Genomic DNA, 26,461 nt, shown 5'->3' on the forward strand with positions numbered 1-26,461 from the left:
TTTTTTCTTTGTATTGAAAATTGAGTTTGGTAGTGAAGTATATGTTGATTTTCTATGCTTGCAGAAAAATCTCATGCTGAGAAACAGTTGTAACATTAGGAATAAGTTGCAGTTAGACTAGGAACTCTGTAGGTCAATGTGTGAGGGGCGAAAAATAGTAAAATTTGGTAATAATTAAATGTCCCAACCCCCACATTTCCTACTTCTTTTTTTTTCTTTTTTTTTTTTTAACAAACCATTGGGAAACACATTCAAGATAAATACCTACATTTTTAGCAGATTTACTGTACATTTATAAATACAGAAACATGACAAAACATAACTCGCTTTTTACAGAAAAACCAAATCCTTCATATTGAACCCAAAAAAGTGCTAACTTTTCAACAAGGCCAGAAAATATCCAGTGTCCCAGCATCACTTAACTTACATATTTCTGTAATCCAAGAAAAATCTGACATGTGAAACTGATTCTACCACTAGGACTTCTGAGAAATTCTCAATACTGTATTTTACCTGGGAGTTAAAAAAAAAAAAGGAGAGAAAATACTGTATGTTTTGGGAACCAGCAAATGGCTAAAAGTGTACAGTCTTAGGGTGCTCGTGCCTAAATGCAAAGAAACTTAAGAAAAGCTGGAATATACAAAGAAAACAAAAAACTCCTAATAAAAGAGGTATGTCAGGATAATACTGCAATAGTGGTAATTGTTTTCAATATATCATAGCAGAAATGCAAGAAAGAATTATGTGGAAAATAATCAATGCACCGCATTGATTATTAGTTTGCTAAAATAAAATGCTGCTTTTTTCAGCTAGGTAAAGTAAAAATATCTTTATAATATAGATTCTGTTTCACAATTGACATATATAATTATGTCTTATGGAAAGGGAAATGTATAGGCGTATACAAGTAACACTGATTAAGTACCTTTTTGCTTCTCTAGCCATATTAAAATACGTTTTATGTTTCTTAATAAGTTAACAATAAAATTGTTTGCAACTTCTCAAAACAAATATACATCTGGCGCAAGGCAAAAGATACAAGGTAAAAGGATTTTTTCTGACCTTTTTCCCCCCCCTTCTACAAAGAGGCATATGTCTATGAGACATAGGCTTTCCCTAAACATTTTGGCATCCATCTGCAACTTTGCAGAAATTGAAGTGCAGTCAAGGAACTTTCTCCTTTCTGTTTAAAAAAATTCAAAGAAATGTTTCTCCTTCAAACTAATCGTTTTAAAACAAATGGCTTTGAAGATATTCCTCTCTCTGTCTAAAAGAGAACATCTTCATTTTCTATTAAGATCTGCACAATTAACTTCTGGTACCGCATGTCGTTCAGCGTAGCAAGAGTACTGTCCTCTGGAGGTCTCATTAAAGTAGGCCCAAACACTATTCCCAGGTTTTCAGCATTCATAAAATTATCCTTTTCATGCAAGGTAACCCTAAAATAGAAGGAAAAAAAGAAGGAAAGGTAAGTAGTTGTTTACTTTCCAGAAGAAAGAATATATTGCATCTTAATGTGCGTCCTGCTTCACATCAAGTATCAGTAGATAAGGATATTTCTCAGTAACAAGTTTTACTTTCACTCAGTATAGTAACTGTTTCCACAGCAAGTCCAATGCAGCTATGGTGGGGCTGAGATTTCCAGTGCCTTTATACTTCCCTCATGCGACTCTTCAGTGATTTTTACACTTTAGGGTATAAGAATTAGTGGCAATTGCTTTTTTGAAAAGCATAATCATGATTTAAATGATGATGTGTGGAGCAGTCCCCTATGCTACAGTGACTACAGTTCTCTGCCATGTTGTACTTGGTGTGCATCACACCAGAGGTGTGGGTGGGCTTCCCAAATACGAATCCAGATTTTATATTGATTACCAATGACCCCCATGCTCCCAGACATGCTTCCAGCCTGCAGGAACAATCCGTTCCCACATTTCTGCCTTGCTGTCTGACTCAGGCCAACCAGTAACTGAGTGATTCTGATTACTTGTAATACTTCAGAAGTAGGCTCAATCCTGGAGCAGCTTGGAGAGGCAGCTTGCTAAAGTCAGGCTGCTACAAATGCCATCTATCCTTGACAGAGAACAGGGGCTCCTCTAGGAAGGAGCCCAGGCTGTTTTGTTCCCTGACATGTGTCATATAATGTAAGAATACAAGAATAGGTAGACTATGTGTGGCTGGAGTAGAGAACACCAAGGATTGGCCATGCTGCAGAGAAGTCAGCCCTGGCTGGAAAATCAATCAGGCCTGCTGGAAAATGCAAGGCGTGCTCAAGGTTTTCCTCTGGGTAATAGAGCTGGGTCGCACCAGCAAGCCTTTGGCATTCAAGTTTGGTTTGGAGAGTGTTCTTGCATTGCAGTGTAGAGACAACCATGGTCCCTTGAATGGTCACTGTCCCTCTTGGACCAGACACTTGCTGTTACTATGTACAATGTAAGTTCATCATGGAAGTCCTCTGCCAGGGTGGAGCACATCTGGTATTGTAGCCAGCTCTCCTGGAACAGCTGAGACTGCCCCAGCCATGGCAATTCCAAGCTGGGCAGCAGTGGATTCACTCATGCCATAAGGGGATGAGCAGTCTGAAACTGTTCTTCTGTTCTGAATCTGGTCTTCCCTTGATTGCAAGGTCGTTAAATAACTAGGTCCTGTTCCTACTATTGGCTGTCTGCAAAGAGTGGCTCTGTCACAGAAAAACACCATTCCTCTTTGCCTTCAGGACAGAAGTCCATTAATGCCCCTACTCACAAATACATCCTTATCTTCTAGCACGGATACATTGGCTGGGCTTTGCAAGGAGAAAAGATAAACCAAGGCTGACATGCCTGTGCAAGTGTATATGTAAGATTCTGCTTTCCATCTGTGGATGTATGCAGCGCAGATGTTGAACAGCTATTCAGTGCCACATGCATCTTGCTAGCATCTCTGTGCAGGAGAGCTTGCTGGTGTGGGGTGAACACACAGAAGATTCACAGCTTCACTGCAATGTCACCATGGATGGAGTTGTATGTATTTCACCACATGGGGGACTGCTCGTGCTATTGTATTTCCTTCAGTTTTGAGCAAAAAGTTATCACAGATATAACTGAAAAAAAGTAATTAAACCATTGACTGACAAACTCAATTTTCATTGCTGAAATTGCCCTTTGCTGGATTTCCCTGTGCTTTTAACAACTCGGTGCAGTTTCTTTTCTGTGGAGAAACAGTGCTGGTGTAGAGGCTGTGATCCTGCAGTCTTTACATAGGATCCTTGAATGGGCACATTTTCTCCATGCAGGAAGAGGCCTACGGGACTGGAGTTGGGACTCTATGCTTAATCTCCAACAGATTCTCCATAGGAACTAACATGCATAAAAAAATAGGTTCTGCTTGACTCCTGGCTTAACCGTGATGCGAGCAAACAACTTGATTTCTGTGCAGACACTGAAAGCTATGGTTTGGGAGAGGAAATTCATTGCGTGACTTGCAGGTATTTAAGAGAGAAGCTTGATCAGCTGTTTGGACTATTTCTGTCTCATCCGCAGCTCAGCTCAACAGCTGAACCAAAGCCTGTATTGCAGTACATGAAAAAGAAGGAAGGCAAGTTAATACTTGTCTGTTATTGATTCTGTATGCAAGTTGCTTGTCTATAGCTTCCACAGGCTTTCTTAAAAGCCAACGTGGTTCATCCCGAGTTGTCCATGTATATGTGCTGACAAGGGCGTATATTTGCACATCTCATTTCAGCAGAGTCCAAAGAAGTTCCAGCATGCCTCAGTCATGTGTCATCGAAAGGAAAAATTACTCAGTTGTAATGACCTGAGCCAATTCAAAATGAGGAAAAGTCTCTGCATAATGAGAACCTGATTGAGCATGAAATGCACTTTACACAAGCTCTCTGATGAAATTTTATGTGACTTGAGGCCTTTTCCTTTGTACATTGGCATTAACAGTGCAGAATAGCACAGATCAAAACCAGAAAACACTCCAAATTTGCAACTGTGCTGCAAGTAGTGGCTCAACTAAGCAGAGATCAAGGATTCACTGTATAAAAGGTAAGTATTCTATTCCTGCCTTAGCACTATAAACTTTAGCCAGAGACCAGGGTCATCTTGGGCAGTACATCATTAAATGAAGGCCTGCTTTGAGATGACAGGGCTAGACTTTACTCAGCTTTGGTTTTTGAAAACTTACAAAGAAGACTTCCTGGGGCATGTAAATACCTAAAGTAGAAAAGTGGAATTAGCATGGTTTTGAAGAACAGTTTTGCTTGAAATTAGTGAAATTGAGGCACCCTCTTCGGAGCACTTCATAATTTTCCTAGGTACCTGTTTGGAAACTTAGAAAACTTGTCAGTACACTCCCAAGTCATTTCAGAAAATGAAATATAGGCCTTATGAATCCCTATGTACGCGTTATGAGTGCCTAAAGAATCTTTGGAAAGTGAATGAGGCAGAGCATGTTTAAAACAAATATAACGGGTAATGGCCTGTATTTCTTTTACTAGTCATATAAAAATAGGCCCTGCTTGATTCTTGGCTTAACTGTGATGTGAGCAAACAACTCATAAAAGACAGCTCTTTCCTTTTAGGGTTATCATTCAGGAAGACAAATCAGGAGGTAAAGAGAGGCAGAAGCGAAGCATGATCAAGTGACTTACTGCAGCACATCTAGTACCTACCATTCCAGTATTTCTCAGATATTATCTGTCTCAGAAAAACATGACAAATTTCAATTAACTCTTCGAAGGTTTGCGGTGATCTGTCAGCAAAAGGATCTATGCTGTATGTGTGCATGGCTTCTATGTGTTTAAACAAACAGAGCTTGTCTGCTGATTTATAACATTATTGGTTTAGTGGCAGTGCCCTAATGGAAGCTTTATTGGCACTTTCTGTAATTCTCTCTTTCAAAGCAGAAAATTGTTAAGCTCTTCAAGAATTATCCTGCATGCCAATTAACTTACTTTTTGAGATGAATCATTAGGTATCTGAGTGTCTCGTAGTGAGCAGCAGGGAGTAACATCAACACTTCATGTATTGCTTCTAGTCGTTCATCAGGATTGGAGATTTCTGTTAAAACACCAAACAGGATTAATGTTAATAGGGCTTTCCATTTGTACACAGCCATAATTCAGGAAGCGAACTTGTTATTATGGAGTCATTTACAAGCCATTGAGTATGCTTGAAGGGATAAATATTAAACTCATAAACATGGAGCTTATCAGTAACTTCTGCATACTCAAAAAAAAAAAAAAAAAGCTTTACAAAGAAATTATCAACAAAGGCCACCCAATAGTTGTCTTTATGGTCTGTAGCTCTATCTGCAGCCCTGTATAGGTACAGTACCTGAGCTTTGTTAAGTGCTTCATAATACTCTGCCCAGAACTGACTCTCAAATCTAAAGTAAGATTACTTCCATTAAGCTTCAAAACCAGATGGGAGTATGGATATACGCTTTTAGAGACTATGCCTTAATATATAAGTTTAGCTAGAGATTGAAATGACATGGAATTGCATAAACAAAGATTTCAGAACATATTTAAATATGTAGGTATCAGTGATGAGAGAGCATCGGTGCTCATTTAAGACTGGCAATCTCTACAAATCTGATCAGGCTTTACACGTGTTTTACGTGAAAAGTATAGATTCCTAAGCTGTGAACTGAGTCAGAGATATTTGCTGCATGACTTTCCATAGAAATGGCACCAGGACACCAAAATTTTAGAAAATTAAGAATCTCTGAATCCTGCTTTTAAGAGATTGTTGTATTGACATGATAGGAACTGCTTCCTCAAGAAAGAATAATTTCTCTGCCAAGAAGGGAGAGAACAGTGCAGGAGAGAGGTACCTGTGGTTGCAGGTGGGGTAAGCCAAAGAGGAAGGGAAAGCAGCAGAGTCCCAGACACACTACTCTTCCTGCTGCTTATCGATACACAGGGTGCCATTTCAAAATCATTAAGGATACTTTTTTAAAGAAGAAATGTTACTTCCTAGATACTTCAGGTCTTTGACATTTTTGCTAATAAACTGATTTCGATGCAAACCATCTCGTGAGTTTTCATTAAGGACCATCAGTAAGTGGAAGGCTGTGCCCTGGAGAGCAGAATTTGAGGCAAAATGGCGGGGAAATGGAACACACACTCAAGGCTCACACTGTTATCTCAGCTCTGACCCCTCACTGATTACTTGGTCTTGCATGTATCTGTCAGCCAGCACTGTGGCTGTGACACCAGCCCTGGGATCCTCCCACTGCCAGATGCACTCTTGCAATGGCGGTGGACATTCCGCCTCTTGGCACAGAATCTGGGTCATTCACAAGAAAAACCCCATCCCAGGGCATGTGTTGGCTTCACTGACTGTTGCTGAAACCACACTTTCTGAAACTGGTCAGTTATTTTGATACACTGCATTTACTTTTATTTTTTTACCCTGCCTGATGTCCAATCTGATTAACAATCAGGCAACAGTTTCTTGTGAAAGAAGGACATAGCAGAGAAGCAATGAACAGAACAATGCCCTTGCTTCTAATTTGTTGCCTGTCTTCTTTTTCTTTAACATGGACAGCTTTATGGATGGGAAATGTGGTTAAAGGTTAGTACAAACTACTATGCAATACTTACTTGCTGCCTCTATGAACTTGGAATAGGTGTCATAGGTGATCACAGGAATGGGTAAGTCTCTGAAGTATAGTTTCAGTGCTCCAGCAATGATGTTTATGTCCGGATAAATACTGGCAGAAATATCAGCCTTGTCGCCATCTAGAAGAGGAGGAAGAAATCTTTTGAAACCAGGCTAATTCTGACTGAAACAAGACTAGGCTTCTAATGTAGATTTATTATGTCCAATCTGACAAGAAAAAATAACCTGAAAGCATTTGGAAGGCTTAAATGAAAATATATTGCTACCAAATACACTCCATATGAATGAGGAATGGTAGTTCTTTATCTTTTAGCAAACAATTTATTTGCTTACATCTTTTGGAGGGGCTGATGATTACATCAACATCTGCAGTGTACCATCTCACACATAATGTTTTAATGTGGGATGAAAAATCATGTTAATAATATATTTATTGAATTTAGCCCATTCACTGAAAGTAAGCTATTAATAACTTGTTCTGATGTTGTATTTTGTATCTGCAGATCAATGTACAGAAGTATGAACCATTCTTTCCATTTTCATGTGGAGAAACAGAGGCACAGATAAATAACATAAATTTTCATCGACCCTCGGGAGGCCATTGGGAAAAGTCAGAGTAAACATCCAAATATACCAATAAGCTAGGCAGAAAGCTGCCTTATTTTCTGGATGTCCTCTAATCATTAATATTTGACTTATTTACTGCAAAGATTTGAATTTAAATAGACACGCTATGGCATTTAGCTATACAGTTTATTCCGAAATGTGGATCACAATTTGTTAAATGAATATGGATACTTGTAATGCATGAAGAGTTAAATAGATGAATTATGCAACTGAAATGACATACATTTTGTTTGCTGTATACTGTAACACAGTCAGAACTTCGTTACAGAGCACTTCTAATCACATGAGCTGAACATTTACAAGTGTTGCTGGTAAGGCCTTAACCAACACACGGCTTGCAGTGAGTGACATTACAAGAACTAGCAGTGAGGCTGGATCACTATTATTTTTCAAGTTTGAATGACTACATCTGTTCTGTGCTACCTAGTACCCTCATACCCACATTTTTTTCCAGACCAAGAAATTCTGCTGTCCTCCCTTCCTTGCCCTTTCAGTAGAAAGATGGGATAGGACACTGGTCAGGCAGTGGCCAGCGCTGTCTGGATTTAACCCCCAGTTTTATCTCAGGCTTCTTGGACATCTGTTATACCCCTTAGTCCTTATTCCCACTTTCAAGTAAGGATAATAGCTCTCTTCTCACGGGAGGTGGTGAAGATTAGGAGCATACCATGAGTGGGGTATTATGAGGTTATGCTTGCTTGGACAATAGAGAGGAGTTTGTTTGTATCTCCCAGGAGGTGAAGCACAAGCTTTGGCTGTTACCACCGAGGTGCTGACATGCAGTAAAGCCATTGCCTTGCTTGTCTCTCAATAACTAGTACTTGTAGACATGCCCTGATACAGACAGATGAGTGGGTGTGCCTGATAGTGTCTAAGATGGTGATAAAGGCTTTCACAGCAGAGTAAAAGAGTTCATATTGATTGTAGACATTTTATACAAACCTATGGCATTAATCTTGAAGGGATATGTCCTGTCCAATGTATGCATGTAATTCTCATTAAGAGTAATAGCACTACATGTTCTCATCAAGAGCAGATTATATGCTTAAGTGTTTAAAACAAACAGCCTTTCTTGATGCAGCTGAGCAGTCTGAATACATCCATCAGCATTTAATTTAATACAGCATCAATAAGCCCTAGGAGGATGTTTACACTGCCCCAATCTTCTGTTTAATCCACACGTTCCAGGCACAGTAGCATTAGTCTTGTAAGGCTTTTGTGGAGAGCCCTATTTAATTGATGGACACTGAGCACTCAAAATGCTCCACTGAAAACAGATACCTCTAAGGAGCCAGCAGCTGCATCAGAACAGATACAGCAAAGCAGAAGGTTGCATCTATTATCCAGGTCACCAGTACACTAAATTGAACTGTTATTTATTTAGTACTTTTACAAAGCAGCCCAGCAAGCTTCCTTAAAGGGGCATTTCAGCTAGAGGTACTTCAAACTACAATATACTTCAAACATCCCTCTTACTTACATATTTGCTTACTGTAGGAAAAATGCATTAATTCCTCAGTCAGAGATTTTCCTCTTTGCTTCAGAGACAAACGTACAGCTACTGGAAATGCACTGAAGATTATTTTAAAGTGAGTGTAACAGTGCATCTGTTGAAATATTCCTACATGTTCCTGCAGTGGGTATGTAGGGGGAGGGGGATTTTTACTTTACTTTGGTAGATTTTGGATTTTCTTTTTTTTTTTTCCCTTTCAGTTTCAGCAATTGAAAGCTCTTGAAATTCATTGTCAGTAAAGTCATGACACATGTTTCACAGAGGGTCCTATGCAGTAAGATACTGTATGAACTACATCTATTTCATGTGGTACCTTCTGCATTACCACAGTCCTTTTTTTTTCACCGTGTAATACAGTAACTCTCCTCAGACTGTAATTTGTGTTTTCAGTATCATTGCAGTGACCGTATGTTTATACAATCTTTTCTAAAGTTTTGGATTTTTAGTTCATTTTCAGCTTTACAAATGTAATAGTACTCAAACCTTGTCATTTCTCTTTCTCTGTTACTCTGACTCTCAACATATTTTGTTGCATTATGTTGAAGTTTGAATAGCTCAAGACAAAGAAAGTCTTTATTCTGTTCCTTAAAGGTTTCAGCTGACTTTGGATGCCATAGAAATATGTCAATAGTTTTATTAGAGAACAAAACAGAGTAAGTAAGTGTTACATTCTTAAAGCCTCAGCTATGCCTTCTGAATACTGAATTACATTTCTATTTAAGTTCCTTTTTCCTTAATGCTTTGTTTTCATGGCACAGCCTTGACCGTGCTAACGTGCTTCTTCATGGGTTTTTTTTTCTTGTGTTTGATAGGTTTTCAGCTACACTGGCAAAAAAGCGACTATGAGTTAGGATGCCTCTAAGTACTCATGTAATATTTAACAGCATCATATTTTTAGCAAGTGTATTGTACCAGCCAGTCATACAAACAAGTGGGAGGCCAGAATGCATTGGTGACAATGGCAGCTCTGTGGATAAAGTGCACAATGAGGGTTTTCTGGATGCTACAACGCCACAGCTCAACAATGCTGACAGAGAGCAACTGTCGTTCTACAGCACCAACATTCACCAGATTAAATAAATCCACATTATTCCTCTCCTTCTCATTACAAAAATCACTAAAATGGAACATTGTCAGTGCCTCAGAGAGCCTAATGCTAATTTACAGTACGGGTATTTACACTGCTTAGGCTTTGGAAGGGAGTCTTAGTTTAAATCTCCCTGTTTTAAAACTATCACAGCTTCACTGGGCCCAAATAACGTTATGCGGGATGCCATTCTCTCCCTGCAATGTTAACTTTCGAAGCTGCCTTTGCTTTTTTGTTCTTGCTATAATTCTTTGGAAACAACAACTGAGTGTCCCTTTGGCAGAGCAGAATTAGTCAGAGGGAGGGCTGGTTTCTCTTCACTGCACCCCTTCAGCTGCACATGAAATCAGTAAGAGAGGTGGGTACCCTGTGGCCAAGTCAGCAGTGCATCATCCCTGTATCATACTGAAATCTGGCTCCTGTGGCTTGACAAAGAGCTTGGGAAACCAGAAGCTTGGTGGCATTATTTGAAGGATGCATCCTGCACATTAAAATGAGAGGACTCCTTGCTCATTTATTTTCAAACCCATTTATGAAAAGCTGTATTTGCAGAGATGCAAAAGCACACTGGCATTCTAGCCAGGTCCCTGTGGACTGACTCAGAAACAATGGGCCAGGAGGGACCTCTGTAATGGCACAGTACTCTGCTGCTGCAGGGCACTATGCCATATAACCCTTCTCATAAACCCTTCAACTTCCATTTTAAAACTAGTTAAGGTTTTTATTCCTACTCTTATTACAAGGTTGTTTCAGAGCCTTGCTTTCAGGTGGTTAAAAGTGGTCTTTAAATTGTCAAACTGAATTCCTGGCCAGCGTATATCCTCTATTATTGTGCCAAGACTATCCATGAGATTAAAAGAGTTCTTTTCTCTGGTTCATACCCCTGCTCTCAGCTTCTCCTCTGACAGCTAACTATCCAAGCTCTTTTAAAACATATTTACCTTCTGCTATGCAGCATGCTCCAGAGATGTCTGAGATAGTGACGTGGCCATAGATATGGCTATTTCTGCTGCAACGCTTGTCTATTAACCAGAACCAATCAGGAATTTTCCACTTGATATTTCAGAGACAACTTTTCCTTTAATTTTTTTTTTTTTTTTACTTTTGCAAACAATATGTTAATTTCCTGTAGTGAATGTGGAAACAACAGTTCTGAAACTCCCAGAAACTTCACCTTCTGGGCAGAAAGTGAAATTTGAGCAAAAGCCTTCCAGGCATTGCTGGAGGTGAGACCTGCCACTTGGCTCTCAGCTCCCTTCTCTCCCAGGCCTGTCATCTGGGATATTCCATATCCTTGGGACAGTCCAATCCCTGCTGCTCTGGCTTCTAGAGCTAAGCAGGGGTAATTAGGCAGCAGAAAAGTGATGCTCCTACCCATGGGGCTGGGATGCATAGGAGGGGGTGGGGTCCCTGTCTCTGCAACTTGGATCTGACAGAGAAGCAAGCCCTGAGCTGTCAGGGTGGAAGCATCTTGCCAATTCAACCTTCTGCCAGCTGACATCCACCTTGTAGCTGCACAGCCCACAAGCCAGAACAAAAAGTCAAGTTTCTTTAATCCCTTCCTGCAAAATTAAAAAAAAAAACAACCCAAACCCTCCAACTCCTTCTGCTTTTCCATCTCTGTTCACGGGAAAAAAACCATTTCAGAAGTGCAAAGTTTTGGAAGTTCTGAGCTTTTGGTCTCTAGTCATGCAATTCTCATAACAAGGTTTTGCTCACTGTTCCGCTGCTTTTAGCACTGTTCATGGCAACACTCTCTCTTTCCTTTCTTAGCCCTTTTCCCTCATGAGATTGGTTAAAAAAAATTAAGACACAGCATTTTATCAACTTATGCCCAGTGGTTTTCCCCACAGCCTTTGTATGCAACTCAGTTCTTGCTTTCTCTGCTTCCACATTTATCCATTCTCTTTTTCCTTTGGAAATCTGATACTGCTGCTGACTTTACTCTTCCTGTTTCTAGGTGCTGCCTTCTTTGCCAGTAAATCACACTTTCTTCCTTGCTGTGGGTCTAATTCAAGTATATATTGCCATCAGATTGTGCCATGAGTAGAGGCAATAATGAAAGATACGCTGTCCGTAAAACTGAACTGACTCCAATGGTTCAAAGCATTTGCAAAGGAACTACAGCTGCAGCAGTATTAAAGTCATGCTCAGACATAAATCTCTGTTTGCTTTCTTCAAACTCTTCCCTCTTCAACCTGTGCTTCTCCTGCTGGGTTTCATTCAGGTTAGATGCTTAGAGGAGAATTAACACCCAGAATGAAAGGGTTTCCAGGCCAGATCTGCCTGCAGAGGAACAGAGTGGGACCTATGGGGACTGTGACCCTCCCAGTAGCACTGCTTCATGTGGCACATGTGCAAAATGTGCATCTTTTTTGCCCAAATCATGGCTGACCTATGTGTGTATACGCACGCGTTCACAATGGCATCATCCAATACATTTTAAAATACGCATTATTTTTTAAAGGATATTTTGATGCAGCATGAAAACAGTCACTTTGGAAAATGCTAGTTGGACTTCTAGTGATGTTTGCATGACAAACAGTCTTCAAAGAAGTATTCAGGCACAATTAAGTGTAAGACCTGCCATTCACAGACCTTGCTGGACCTGCCCAGTCTCCCCTGGAGCCACCACACCTCCTGCCCGTGGGCCCCCGTCCCTGCCTGAGTGACATGTAGCTGTTGTCAGCTGTGTCATGGCCATGCCTGTGCCTGGCCATGCACCCTTCTGGTCAGTCCCCTGACCCGCAGGCTGACTTTCTGGCTTGACCTGAACCTGCCTCGTCCCCATGGGCTTACAGTCATTGGACTGTGTCTGCCTCCCTAAACATATTAGAGGTAGGAACTGAAAAAAATTAAGTAGGAAGGAAAACACTATTTATAGGGAAGGAGAAGAGTATTTATGTAACTTCTTAAATGTACTTGAAAATGTACTTCTGTGATGATCCATACTCTGCACGCACTTACATGTATACTTAAAATCAGTCCTGCATGCAGAGATTGTGTGCACAACCAGACCCAATGTAAGAAGCTAAATCATTTCAGATGGGCTACTTGGATGGCAATCGGGCAGTGTTTTAATTATTAGATTTTCAACATGGTGTACAACTAATCTCCTTAATATTCCTCTTATTTGTTGTGCAGATGCAATCACATGCACAGTGGTGAGGTGCTTTCTACAAGGCTGCATGCAGAATGATTTTCCAGTTGAAGTTCCTGGTTCTCATAACTAGATTATTGTATTGTAATGCTCTACTAGATCTACTAAAGATAGGACTAAGAACTTTTCCCCTGGTACTATCTAGGCTCGTACTTGAACTAGGAGCCCAGGTTGTGCTGCTAAACTGAGCAATCATCTGGTGCCCTGAGCACTTAGCCTTCTGCCTACCATTACTTACTGTGTAATTATTCCTTCCAACTATGAAATATTATTTCTTCTTATAAAAAGGGCTACAGTTGAATTTAAGAACTCAGAAAAGAAAGGATGCTTTCTGTACTAATGCTTATATACGTGTTTTGTTGCAATGGTACCTATATAAACCTCAGAAGAACTAAAAAGTCCTAAGATTGAAAGCTTAGATTAAAATTGTGCAAGATTAAAAAATGATATACCTCGATCAAACGCCATTTTCACATCTTCAATGTGCTCAGTGAAGCCTGAGACTCTATAGAGGCCCTCGGACTTTAAACCTGAAACAAAAAGCTCTTTGTTAACTTCGTTTCTGTAACCAACATATATTTAGGGTTAAAAACAATAAAGCAAGAACAAGAGATCTAGTAAGTAAGTGCAGCAAAATATTAATTATAACGTCAAACTCTGGGCCATTTAAGGAATCATCAAGGTAATTTAAAGTAATTTTTTAAAGGATTAAAGAATTTTAGAATTCATATTTTCTGATTTTGTTATGTACATGGTTGATTATGTTAGAGGAAAATACTGTGATTTGCTAGTGGTGGGGCATATGATATTATCATGATTTATTCATTTTATGTGGGATATTTTCCTGGATTTGGCTACAATTAACAAAGCTTTAGAGGTCTTGTTTCCTTTTACCAGTTGCCGAATGATAAATACCAACACAAGTAAGAGTGCATTTCCCTATGAGCACATTTGTTCCCAGTTTAGCTGTCAGCTTTTACTTATACACAGTTGGTAGATATGATGGATATTGTTCTTCTTCACATCAGTATGTCCCTTCTACTTGCACAACTCTCCCCCCATTTGCTTAAGACCAACATGAAATGCAAGGCAGCCCAGCACAGCGGGCAGAGCTAGCCAAGCAGTTACACACACGTTATTTATTTTAATGCCAGAACTCTTAATTGTGACTATGCATAGTGATAACCTACTTATAAGATCCAATACACTTTGTTTTCTTAAGAACAAAATCCATATCTTATATAGTTCTATAGCAATTAAGGAAAGAAATTAAAAGATGTTGAAAAGATGAAGCTACCACAGATGTTATCCTAATTGGTAAATGTACAAGTGAATAGATCTCAAATACAACATAGCTTCCTGTTATATCATCGGAGTGAAGCTTTTCTGTTTTAGTCAAAACTATTCTATTTGTCCCTGCAATGATGATATAATCCTGGTAGAGCTTTACAGAGCAGTGCAGGGGATTTACTTGTAAATCTTTGATTCATTTTAGTAGATGGTGCGTGGCTTTGAAATCCCTGTGGCTAGTATGAGTGTGTTGCCATGCAGATTACTGGGATGCCATGAATTCAACGTTATGGGAGTCCTGTGCTGAAGCTATGACTAGCAGGGAAATTTGGCTTATTGGGCAGCATAACATACACATTTGCTTTCCAAAGCAAAAATACGTGATCATTACTGTGTTGTGTTGGAAGGGACATGGTATTTCTTCAATCTGGCACATGACTGTGTACCAAAAACCTGTCACAAGCTGGAGTCTTGGCTGTGACATGCTGCCTGATCCATGGTATCCATCAGCCAGCAGCTGAGCATCATGTGAAACCCTGCACAGTTTGTGACATACCACAGAACGCCACTGCCTGTGACCTCACTTGTCTGATCACTTCTGTTTTCTTGCCCATAATGTCTGGAAAGGTTATTAATCAGGATTTGATATAAACTGATTACTCTGAAATTGGAAGTGTCCCTAGGTATGTTAAAAGAAAATAATGAAAAAAGACACATAGACATGAAACTAAAGTTCACTTCGAAGTTCACCCCTTTCAGAAATGGAACATAACACATGTTTTGACATGTTTCAGAAAACATTTCAGGAAATTGCATTATGAAATGCCATGATTTAATTTTAACAGCTAATGCAAAACAATGTATCACCTATGTTAAAAAAACCCCTCCTTTCATCCTTTCTTCAGTGGGCATGAGCATACTACCCCATCCTTAGCTGAGGACTTAATTCAAGTCATCTTCATTTGATCATTCATTTGACCTAAGCACACAAACCTCTTGCTTCGATCTCTCGAATGCATGAATCCACAACCATCGGCCTCTGGGTATTGTGGGCTTTCACTAGTGTGGTGAGATCACAGCAGTAGACTCGCTTTATCCTCTTGAGGTCTGGTTGGCAGTCGTTGGGCACATATTTGGAGCACTGCTTATGTACGTTCAACCCACAGTCTGTAAACAAAATCAGCAAGGTTAATTAATACTAACACCAATAGGTCTTGTTTAACAATTTATTTTCTTGGGCTACATCAGGCAAGGGGCATAACTTCCCCATCAGTCAGAAAAACCAGAATAAATAAAATGGAGATGAGAAAGATGAGCATGGAAATCTGTAAAAAACCTATGGTGGGCAAAGTGAGCTCCAGCAGAGCTGTTACAAAGCTGTAAAAGCCTTGGATATCCCTCAGACCCCTCTGTGCTGTCTGGGTCAGTTCACTGCCAGACACGTAGCTCTAGGTGTTGCATTTGGACCCATGGGACTTAACTACTGGGTATTAAAGTTTAGCCTTTATAAGATTAGCACAGTAATGACTGTCTTCTGCTGGCCAGCTTGTGGCTTAGTGCTGCTAATGGATGAAGGACCAAAAATTCACCTGAGCACTCAAACTGGGACAGTGCTTTGAGCTAGAGTGCCTCCCTTCCCCATTCCTGCAGTGTTGCAGTTTGGCTCCCTTTGCCACATCAGCAGCCTTCCCACCCCTGTCTCATCACTTTACTGGTGACTAAAGTGTCCACTGTGTTTAGTCTGTAGGTCAGTTAAGGAATATAAAATGCTGTGAAAGGCATGATGTAAAATAGTTAATCACTTTACAAATGGTTCTTGGTGTCTTACTACTGCGTCAAATCCTAATCTTGGTTGCACTAGTGGGTTTCTATTAACTTAAAGATCACTGCTTCACCTCCACAAATTGAATTTTTCTAATAGATTCAAATATTCAGCCAAATGGATTTATAAGCCTCAGTGAAGCAAACGCCACCACTGTGAGTTACATTATCTCACATAACTCTGATTCCTAATTTAATGCCTTCCCAGTCATGCCCATCATTGACAGTACCCTTTGGGATAACTTCACACAACTAATATCATCACTAGCAAGTTACTTACTGCTTTTTCATGTAGATTTACCACCTGAGATATTAAAAATGTAAACATAATACTATTCCTTGCAGCACATTTCAGTATTATTCCCTATAAAATATTAATCAAGAAAAAAAATATAATCACTACAAACACACCTACACATTTAATGGAATTGCATTGGTGTTTGTGTGTTTTTCTATACAGTTATTACTGCATAATACATTATTGTTCTGTGAAATCTAAACAAATGTGAGCAGCTGCAGTCAGGATCCTCCCTGTATTGTTTTCAGTGCTGTTCTCCAAGCATGTAAAGTTAAATCCAAATGCATCTGTCTGCTTAGAGTTAAATGGTTGTAATTTAATGAGGGAAAGTGTTATGTTTCATACTAAATAAATAAGCCTTTTCATAAGTTTAATATTTTATGTGTGTGAACAAAAACAGTGCTATGCATTAGTCAGGTCAGTTTTTGCGCATGTATTTAAGATCAAATAGCTTGAAAAGCAAACTACTATTAATTTTCCTCTCTTTTAATGTCCTCATATTCTTTGTGTTGCCATTATTCATCTACAGGCAGACAAGATGTAGCCGTAGCTCAGACTGCACTTATTAAAACTGTGCATTTGTGAAAGGTATTTTGATCCTTCAAACTGTGGTCTAAATTTTAGGTAACAACCATCTCCTCTGTCCATGAAAGGCAGATGTCAGGGTTGGATGTGCTCAGTGCCAATCTGAGATAAGAAGGTCAGGGCAGGGAGAGGTAAGACAGAAGCATATTCAGGTGACACATGGAAGGGATTGAAGGTCTGTAGAAGGAACGAAACTCCATTTGCAGGGCATTGAATATTTTCCCTTGCTGAATCCAAAAGCTCGTGATGTGATGATTATTGCATTTTATCAAGATGATTATTTTCCACAAAAGAACAAACAGATTTTAAATAATTAAAGCACTATTAAAATGCTAATACAGTTATAGTGGCACCAGAAAACTAATCCTTCTATGAAAATGAAGGTCATGTTTTGTGTTTTCCCTTAAGGTGGGATTCTTCAGGCTTGCAGCAATGCATGGTATTTTTATAGGAAACAGGTGACAGTCTTTTTGCAGACGATGGCGCTTCTCAGCAATTGGTGGCAAAATGATGAGTTACAAAGCCTAGTTGCTGGCTGGGTCTGCCCATTTCCAGGGCTTGTTTCTTAAGACATTCAGGGATAACTTAACCATAAAGGTGATTCTTTATGGTTAAGTTATCAATAAAGATCAATACACCACGGTACATGCATGACCAATGTAATGTACTACTGAAAGGATGTCATCCTCAGTGACCAGCGGCTGGTGGCTTCATTTCTAAACCAGCTAATGGGGAAAATGACAATAGTCTAAGTTGCACTGGGAGGATTTCTTGCCTTATTCTGTAAAGTAATCCCTACCCCCGTCCTACAGCGAGTGCAGGCTGGGGGTGGGAGAGATGTCTGAGCATACCAAGAGAATGACAGAAAATGTTGCAGGGCTACCTGAACACCTCACTCCCTGAGCGATGAGACCCCACATGAAGTTGGCGCAGTATTCACACCAGTGTGGACCTCGAAATGTATGGACCTGTAATACAAACAGGGAGGGAAAAAAAGAAGAAATGGGGTCACTGGGAGGCAGATGGTCTGACAGATGGAACAGCTGAAACAGATAAACAACAGAAGATTCAGGAGGAGTAAATCTTCAGCACGCAGTGCCCGCATCTTTCAAAAGTCTAGATGAAATAAACCACGGGAACAGAAATTTGCTTTGATCTTTAAGTTTATCTTTCAATAGGCTTAACATAACAGAGAACTGGGCTGTGTACAACACTGAAAACAAATCATTTTTGCTAGCTGACATTTTAGCTATAGCAGAGGGCAGGAAACCAGGTTTACTAGTCAAAGGAGAAAAAAGTAAAACTAATAATCCAAGGAACTGTAGTCAGTGCTTTTATTTGAGTAGCTCAAACAAAACAGAAATGTTTCTGAGATTCAAATACTCTTCAGCTGATCATTTGAAACTAGGGGAAATGCAGTGACAGAAAGTCCCTTCGAACGCACCATGTTTTGGTTCCCCAGAACCATGTGTGACCACAGATCTCGTGTGTGAGACCCATCTTCTAAGAGCACTGCTCAGGTTTGAACACACTACGACTATGGTGTTACGCATTTCTATGCAAAAACACTGAAAAAACTTGAGGTGATTGCTGTAAATATGTATCAGGGATGAATGATTTGTGCAGCCACTCCAGGCAGCAGTTGGGTAATGATCTTTGCACACTGGAATCCATCAGTGGTAAAAGCAAACGACACCCTTCTCCACTCTAGTGAGTAAACTGAACTCACAGAGGAAAAAGATGTCAGTAGGCTCTTTTTCAATAGACCAAACTTCATTTTGCTACAGTCCACACGTAAGTAAATACGGAGGAATAAAATGACCTGCCTGCTGACAGAGCCCACAGCTTCCTGGCCAGGCTTTGCATACCACCACTGCTTACTCCACTGCTTTTCCAAGGCTACAGTGGAAGACTTTTTTATTTAAGATACATGTTCTGGTAAAGTAAGCATTTCATTTTCATTGAAACCAAGAGTAAATAGTGAGGTCTACACCCGTGTGAACAGACATGGTATGAGCTAGTTCAGGCCAGAGACTTAACTGAGCTTAACAAAACATAAATCATGTACACTCTGGCTGCTAAATGCTTTCTTTTGCTTCTCTCTGCTCTTGTTTACCCGTTGGGTGGATGGCTGAAAGGCCATTTCCACCTCCTGGGCTGGGGAAAGCTGCTCTTTTCATAGAGTGAAAAAAATGGTCATTGCCCTTTTCAGATAAACTTTGTGAAGTTTTAAGCCAAGCATTTGGCTTGCTAATGTTTTGGCCCCATTTGTCTGCAGGATCACACCTACACAAGCCTGTACTCTTGAGTCCATTCCTCAGGAATGATTTTAATACAGACCTCTCTTTCTGATTATGGATAAAAGTGGGACCCTGACCACAAATGACTCCTTACCAACTACTCACAGTCAATAACTGAATTGCATGAATAAGCTTAGAGCAATAGTAATTCTTCCTCCCTTGTGATAGTAAAAGGTCAAACCTGGAATGTCTGACTGGTCATATTTATTTTTTGAAATGGTATTTTACCCCTCAGGAAAATGTGTAGCCCTGGGAAACAACACTTTGCAATAAAGTTTGAGGTAGATTGACAGATACAGGCACATACTTCTTTTGCATTTTATCTTATTTTTCAGGGTTGGTAGCATGAATTTTCAGACATGGCTTTTAGTGGGGGTAAACGTCCATACCTAACATCAGCTGATGACCTGAGTTTCAGGCATATGCTTTATGTGAACTTCAGCAGATATGAAGCTACAGATACAAATAATTATGCCTGCATCTTTACCATTTTTGGACTCATAACCACATAATTAGTAAGTCTGCACCTGCATTTAATTGTGGGTGAAAATCACCTGCTATGGGAAGATCGCTGTCTTCTGCTTTGCAGCGGTTCACAAAAGCTAACCTTGTGAGAGGAGGCTGTAAAAGCTCATTCAGGATTTTAAAAACCACTGCATTTCACATTTAATGTCCATCACAGTTGCTAGGATATTTGGGGCCTACTTGCTCACTTTACATAAAGCTTATGCCAGCTGATCTCGCTGCGGCATATTTAGAAAATGCTAGCTGATTATTCCTTGATCTCTCCTGTCATTAACGTGAAAGCCATCAATGCTGGCTGAGGGCTCCACCTGAGAAGTGCTGACTGCATATCCTTCCCCTGTTCCCTTCTGCTTGGTGGCCCTCAAAGGTTTAGTTCTCTTTATTCATACACTTCAGTTTTTCACTGTTCTGCCTTTTAGCTCAAATGGCCAGTTCCCAGCTGAGATGTCCTGTGAAAAGCTAGTTGTGGTGGCTTCTGGTCAAGTTGAACCAGGCAAACATTTGCTATGTCTATCTGGAAAAGGAAGATCTTCAGAAGTTTTTAATGAAGGTGCAAAAAATCTCTTAAGGTGCAGTTTTTAACCAAGTCTCTTATGGCGTGCCATTAATTTTAAAGAAATAATGAGGAAGTCTGTTCTTAGGAACACAACACTCTTGAACGGTAAATGGGAAATTTCCCTGCATGATTTGTCTTGTTTCTATTTTAAACAAGGAGAGGAAGCACCTGGTCTTAGGTTTTTGGGATGGGCTTTTAAATTTTGCCCCATCCTTTTTAACCACAACATAACAAATGGGCTAGGCTGAGGTCTTCTGGAAACGTGTTCAGCCTGGAAAAGAGAAGGCTGCGTGGAGACCTTATAGCAGCCTTCCAGTATCTGAAGGGGGCCTGCAAGGATGCTGGGGAGGGACTCTTCATTAGGGACTGTAGTGGTAGGACAAGGGGGAATGGGTTTAAACTTAAACAGGGGAAGTTTAGGTTAGATCTAAGGAAGAAGTTCTTCACAGTGAGGGTGGTGAGGCACTGGAATAGGTTGCCCAAGGAAGTTGTGAATGCTCCAACCCTGGAGGAGTTTAAGGCCAGGCTGGACAGAGCCTTGGGCAACATAGTTTAGTGTGTGGTGTCCCTGCTCATGGCAGGGGGGTTGGAACCAGATGATCTTAAGGTCCTTTCCAACCCTAACTATTCTATGATTCTATGATTACTGGTTCTTACCTCATCCTGCAGTCTCGGAAGACCTCTCTGTGTACACTGAGCATGGGCTTGGGCTGCTTGGGCTACACTTGATACATAATTCTGACTTTTAAAAAGAATTTACAGGGAAGTATTTCTTCATGTAAGCCAAAACATGATGTTTCAGACTACACACTGTACTTCTTTTGTTCAGTCTTTCATCTTCTTTCCACAATGCTTAACTCCTTCACTCTGTTTCCTTTCCAGCTCTTTCAATGAAAAGTTGTTGCTTACATTCATCCTCTCTTCTCTGTGGGACAATCTCACCCAATACTACACTGTCTTAACTCTTCTTATTGCCTTTCTGTGCTCTCACCTTTGCCCTTTGGCTCTCTGGTGCCTTTGCTTCCAAATAGTGGAATTCCTCCCATGCTGCTGGTGTTATCTTGTTCATTTTTAGTGTTTGAGTGTTCCCATTTTCACAGAGGGAGAAACTGAGACCAAAGTTAAGGAATGCCAATATAGTGGCAAAAAAACTAATACTCCCTTAAAGCAATATTGCAGAAACAAACTAAAACACTGCCTTCAATTGAAATGTATGGGTTTTACAGGCATTATATAGTGCTGGTTCTGAGACAAGTTTGCTGTTTATGTGACTGAATTTAAAGACTTTTCTGTTTGCCTCCAAAGAAAACAAGTTTTTTTTATATACTTTCACCTGAATATATGCACATTTATACTCTCCCATGGACTCCTGCTGACACTGAGCTGTTTGCAAGGAAAAGCTGACTCTGCTGCTATTTTTGATTAAATGCATACACATAATCTTCATGATGCCTGTAAAAATGCCTCACCCAAACCCTTTGTTTCCCAGAAGCAGTGTTGATCTGCAGTGATTAACACAAGGGGAATTTCATCTCAAAGTGTCCTTCCTCCCAGCAGATCTTCTGACTTGCCTGTAGTCAGCTGCCTTTACTCTGCTAGCCCGCCTGCAAACGGGATTTGCTCAGGCTCTAGTGGCAAACAGGCACAATACTGTGCTAAATGTACATTATTCAGCTCTATTTGCTCACTTGAAGTGGTACAGAGGCCCTCTCATGAATTCCCAGCCTAGAACAAAATGCATGGAGCACCCCCAAACCCCATACTGCTGTCTGCAGGCATGAGGTTGACCTCACCACCAGCAGGGACCCCACTGAAGCCGGCAGGTAGAGTACAACCCAGCGAGCCTGCTGGATCCTAACTGTAATGAGATGCTGGAGGACTTTGTGATCCAGTTAGGGTGACGCCCACATAGTTACAGAAATACCTCTGTGTTTTTTCTAAACACGGCTTCAGAGATTTATTCTCTTTCCTGAATTATGGTATGTCTACCCTGGCTTACGCAAAGTTGTCCCGCCAGAAAGACGCCAGCTCCAAACCTAACTCTATGTGACTGTGTTGTGTGCTCAGGATGAACCCAGCTTAACAAATCAGTCTGGATACTAACCTTTCTTTTGTTCATTTGCCATGAGTACCTTGAAATTTGAAAGAGGCTGAATGAGAAAGTGGATGCTCAGAAGGGCATAACATGATACCCTCATGCTTCAAACTCCATCGCTCCTTTTTATTTTGTATTAGCTTGGAAAGGGTAGAAGGAGAACTGTCCTTGCTCTGAATTTTTGCCTTGAGTTCTTCTTTCTATTGTTCCTTCTCTTTTCCAGTAGGTAAGATCTTCAGTGTATGATCTACAAAAATCTTGTCTGCTTCACTAAAAATGTGCCCTTCGTTTTTAAGATTCTTCATGGCTAAAGGACAAGAGCTAAAAAGTGCCTGTTTGTTCATGAAGAGCTGCCTATGACAAGATTATGAGGAACGCTGACATATAACCTTTGTTCCCATGAAGTAAAATGAATGATACAATACACGTCAGTATTCATCTAAAAATGGGGAAGACAACTCACTGAATGTCTGCAAAATAGCTTTCTCCTTCAGATAAATCCCATATCATCATGGCCTGAGTGCTGTCAAAAGCCATTAAGAATTTTGCCCCAGGACCCATAAAGCCTTTCCGTATGATTTCTTAACCCTTTAATGTAATGAATTTGGAATATATTAAAGATATTAGACTTGAATTTATCTGTATTCTAAATAATTCTACTCTAAGCTTCTATCCACATTTTTTGTTCTACAGCTATCCATGTTCTAATATATTCCTTTGGAAAACTAACTGTATTTGCACAGTGAACGTATCTGTTCATTAAGTAAATGTAACACTTTTGACTTGCCTTTCTGGACAATGTTTCTTCCCTAAGTTTTTTATTGCTTTTACTGGGATGAAAAAATAATTTTCTCCTGTCAAGCTTTTGAATACATATATACATGAATCATGTGATTTTCCAGTTGAACTATGACTCTTTTGAAATAGAAAGGAACAGAGACTGTACAACAGCTAGATTGTGCAAACTCCAAGTTAACTGGGCACATGTCCAATTATAAATCAAAGCCAAAACAGGGGAATTTTGAAGAGGAAAGAATGCATGGGTCAAAGTAGAAAAAAGTCTCAGTCATGAGAAAATATTTTCTAGTTAAACTAAAATAGTTTTGATATTAAATGATAATGAGGGCAAAACCCAGAAAGAATGAAAGCTGGTTTAATCAAGCAAGAAAACTCAGAGTATTTCCCCTATTTCCTTCAGTGCTGATCAGTGAGATAAATATTGACTTTTCCGTAGACTGGGTCAAGGAGGGGGAATGAGAAGGATGCTGCTATTATTTGCTTTGCTCACTAATATTAAATTATTGATTTACCAACTACAGCAGAAGCACTGCAGAGGAGAGCAATGCCTGCACAGTGCAATATGTAGAAAAATAAGAAGTGAAGCTCTTTTGCTAAACCAGGAAATCAGTGAAATCATTTTAATCAGTGCTTCTCCTTTTTTTTGACAGGCGATGATAAATACCAGTAAATTCTCTTTCTGCTAATGAGTTGAATTATTCTGACAGAGGTCCAGATCAGCATCCTCAAGGAGCATTAAGTAAACTGAGGTTTCAAAGCTGAGACACATTCCTTTCTTGTCTTGTTACAGCCTCTGATTCTCTCTGTACCCATCCCGATAAGCATCAAACCACAATTTGACAGCATTAGATACGGTAACTGGCTGGCATACTCTGAAACCAGCACAGTCCTTTTGGCAAAACATTTTAGTACAAGCTGCCTGGAAGGTCTGTTTCCAAAGCTGAGTCACTTCCCTGCTGCAGCATGCCAGACACAGCACTTGGGGCAAAAAGCCCGAGAATATGATTCTGTATGTATAAGACAGTCAAAAGATGATCCATTTAAACATCCCTGTGTTTGTCCAGCTATTTGGTTTAGTTTGACAAGCAAACACAAGCTCAGATCTTACAGCTCAGTGGGACTCTGAGAGCATTTCCCTAGCATATGGTGGTGGAACAAAAGCTAGGAGACAATACCACCGCCGTGTTCTGCTTTATTGTTGGGGAGCACTCCAACTCCCTCAACTTCTGAAAACAGAAATGATTAAAATGTTTGCTAGTAAAATGCTACTGGCTTCTGACAATAGCTATGTTTTGAAAAGGGGCCTTTTCCTTGTTTAAAAGTAGATACACTTTAAAATAAAAACTATCAATATGAAGTACCTTGTTTCTGAACAAAAAAGAAAACTGAATCTGAGCAAAAAGAGCTAAAATGCCAGTCAAGTAGTGAAATGAGTAGAAAACCTGTTAGTTGGATTAAGTGCCTATGTAAAAGCATATTAAGAATGCAGTCAAGGGGACTTAAAGTAGAAAGAAAAATAATTTTTTTCAACACTTTTCTCAGAGCTAGTAGAGATGGGTGCATGAAAACCCCATCACAGTAAAAAATCAAATGTGAGGCATCTAACCAGAACTTTTTAGCTGAAAATAGGAAGTTGTGCTTACCTTAAAATTGTGTGCTTTTTCATAGTTGAAGTGGTTGTCGTTTTGAGTTAAGGCTGCTCTTCTGACCAAGGAGGTGATCTGTGAATAGGCAAAGAGTTTCAGAGGTTGCCACAAAAGTGCCCCCTTGACTCCCACCTTCACCCCCAGGGCCACGGCCAGGAGCTCTTGGCGCTTCCTTGCTCGCTTCGACTTGTGAACAACGGCACAGCTTTTCTCATTTTCCAGCCACAGATCCTCTGAGAACATAGTGCTGGGATCCCAGATCTTTTCCCTGTCTTCCTCGGCGCCGGGGAGCGTGACTGTAGTCAGTACGGCACAGTTTGTCCAACTGCTTCTGATGTTAGACAGCAGATTTGAAGCAGCTGCAGCCCATTCTGCCGAGACCTCTGGCATGTGACTTGAATGGGCTGTCTTGTGGGACGGAAGGAGCTTCTGCATCTGAATAAGTAACGGCCTGTGCCGTGCGATTTCTTAAGGCAGATGTGTGCCTTGAACAATAGCCCAAATTCATACACTAAGCAACCTTCCCCTCCACCTCCCCTCCCTGAGCGGTGGTCTCCAGCTAGGTGCTGCCAAAATACAGGCTGGGGGGGGGATGACAGTGCTACAGCTTCACACCCAAAGGCATTTCCAGGGACAGATCACTTCAACTCTGCAGTGTGCTAAAAATGAAAAGACAAATAAAAAGCCCCAGGAAAGCCCACAGAAATGAATCCAATGCTGCATCCAATTACACTCAGACTTATCAGCCAGCAGCAGTCTGCATGCCAGCAGAGTAAGCCCTTAAAACCATGATGATTGCTTAATCTTACAGGGCTAAGATATTTTTTTTTCCTTTTCTTTTCATATCCTGTACAAGGGGAAAAATCCAGCAGCACTCCAAGCATTAATAACACTTTTATGCCATGTTTTAAACTACAGCATTTTCTCAGGGTGCACTTGGCAGCAAGGAGCTAGCTTGCTGTCAGGGAAAGTTGAAAGCCCAGCTGGGACAATGCAGGCTAGGAAGTCCCTGAGCCCTGTGCAGCACCCAAGTGAAGGCAGCAGGGGAGCTTCACATGGATGGAGGAAGCCCATATGCACAGCCCTGTTTGCAGAACAGGGTTTGCAAGATAGCAAGAACAGTTGTCCTTTGCTCTGGTTATGTGTTCTATAGATCTGGGGGGAGGGAGGGGAGAAACTGATTTCTAGCTAAAGCCCAGGGACAGAAGGGACCCTGACCAGTATGCGCTACAGCTTTTAGTGTTACTTTGGGCACCTGATTCAGTTCTTCATGGGCAGGTAGTTCCCTGTCCCAGAACACAGAAGATGTGCGAGACTGAGCATCCCCTTGGGAATGCTTCCCAATGCTTCCCAATTCGTGCCTTCCAATGCACCCTTTAAGTGCCCCCTCCCTGCCAGCTTCCCTTCAGCTCCCCTCTCCTGCTCCCTTAATGAATACGTCCATTCTCCACCCATAAGAGGAGGACAGGGGTTACCTCCTAAGCAGAGCACTGTGAGATTTAACCTCTAACATATGTCTAATGCTCAAGATGCTGCAACAGAACAA

General features: G+C 40.5%; 1 protein-coding gene across 7 annotated transcripts; it reads right to left on the bottom strand.

The window, feature by feature from the left end:
* Positions 1-620: 620 nt before the first annotated feature.
* On the bottom strand, positions 621-25,350 carry CHN2 (chimerin 2). 7 transcript variants are annotated; one of them, XM_010015457.1, is made up of 7 exons: positions 24,913-25,350; positions 17,879-17,963; positions 15,285-15,458; positions 13,454-13,531; positions 6,596-6,733; positions 4,940-5,045; positions 621-1,439 (listed from the first exon to the last, which is right to left on the bottom strand). In XM_010015457.1, exons 1-7 carry the CDS (start codon positions 25,348-25,350, stop codon positions 1,268-1,270), a joined length of 1,191 nt encoding a protein of 396 aa, XP_010013759.1. In that variant the 3' UTR covers positions 621-1,267. The 7 variants fall into 7 exon arrangements, with proteins under 7 accessions (XP_010013759.1, XP_010013763.1, XP_010013760.1 ...); XM_010015461.1 differs by having other exon boundaries at positions 25,048-25,158; XM_010015458.1 differs by lacking the exon at positions 6,596-6,733 and having other exon boundaries at positions 24,913-25,346.
* Between the last annotated feature and the right edge of the window lie 1,111 nt (positions 25,351-26,461).

This window comes from Nestor notabilis, unplaced genomic scaffold, assembly GCF_000696875.1.
Source record: "Nestor notabilis isolate BGI_N333 unplaced genomic scaffold, ASM69687v1 scaffold7195, whole genome shotgun sequence".
Taxonomy (NCBI): Eukaryota; Metazoa; Chordata; class Aves; order Psittaciformes; family Psittacidae; genus Nestor; species Nestor notabilis.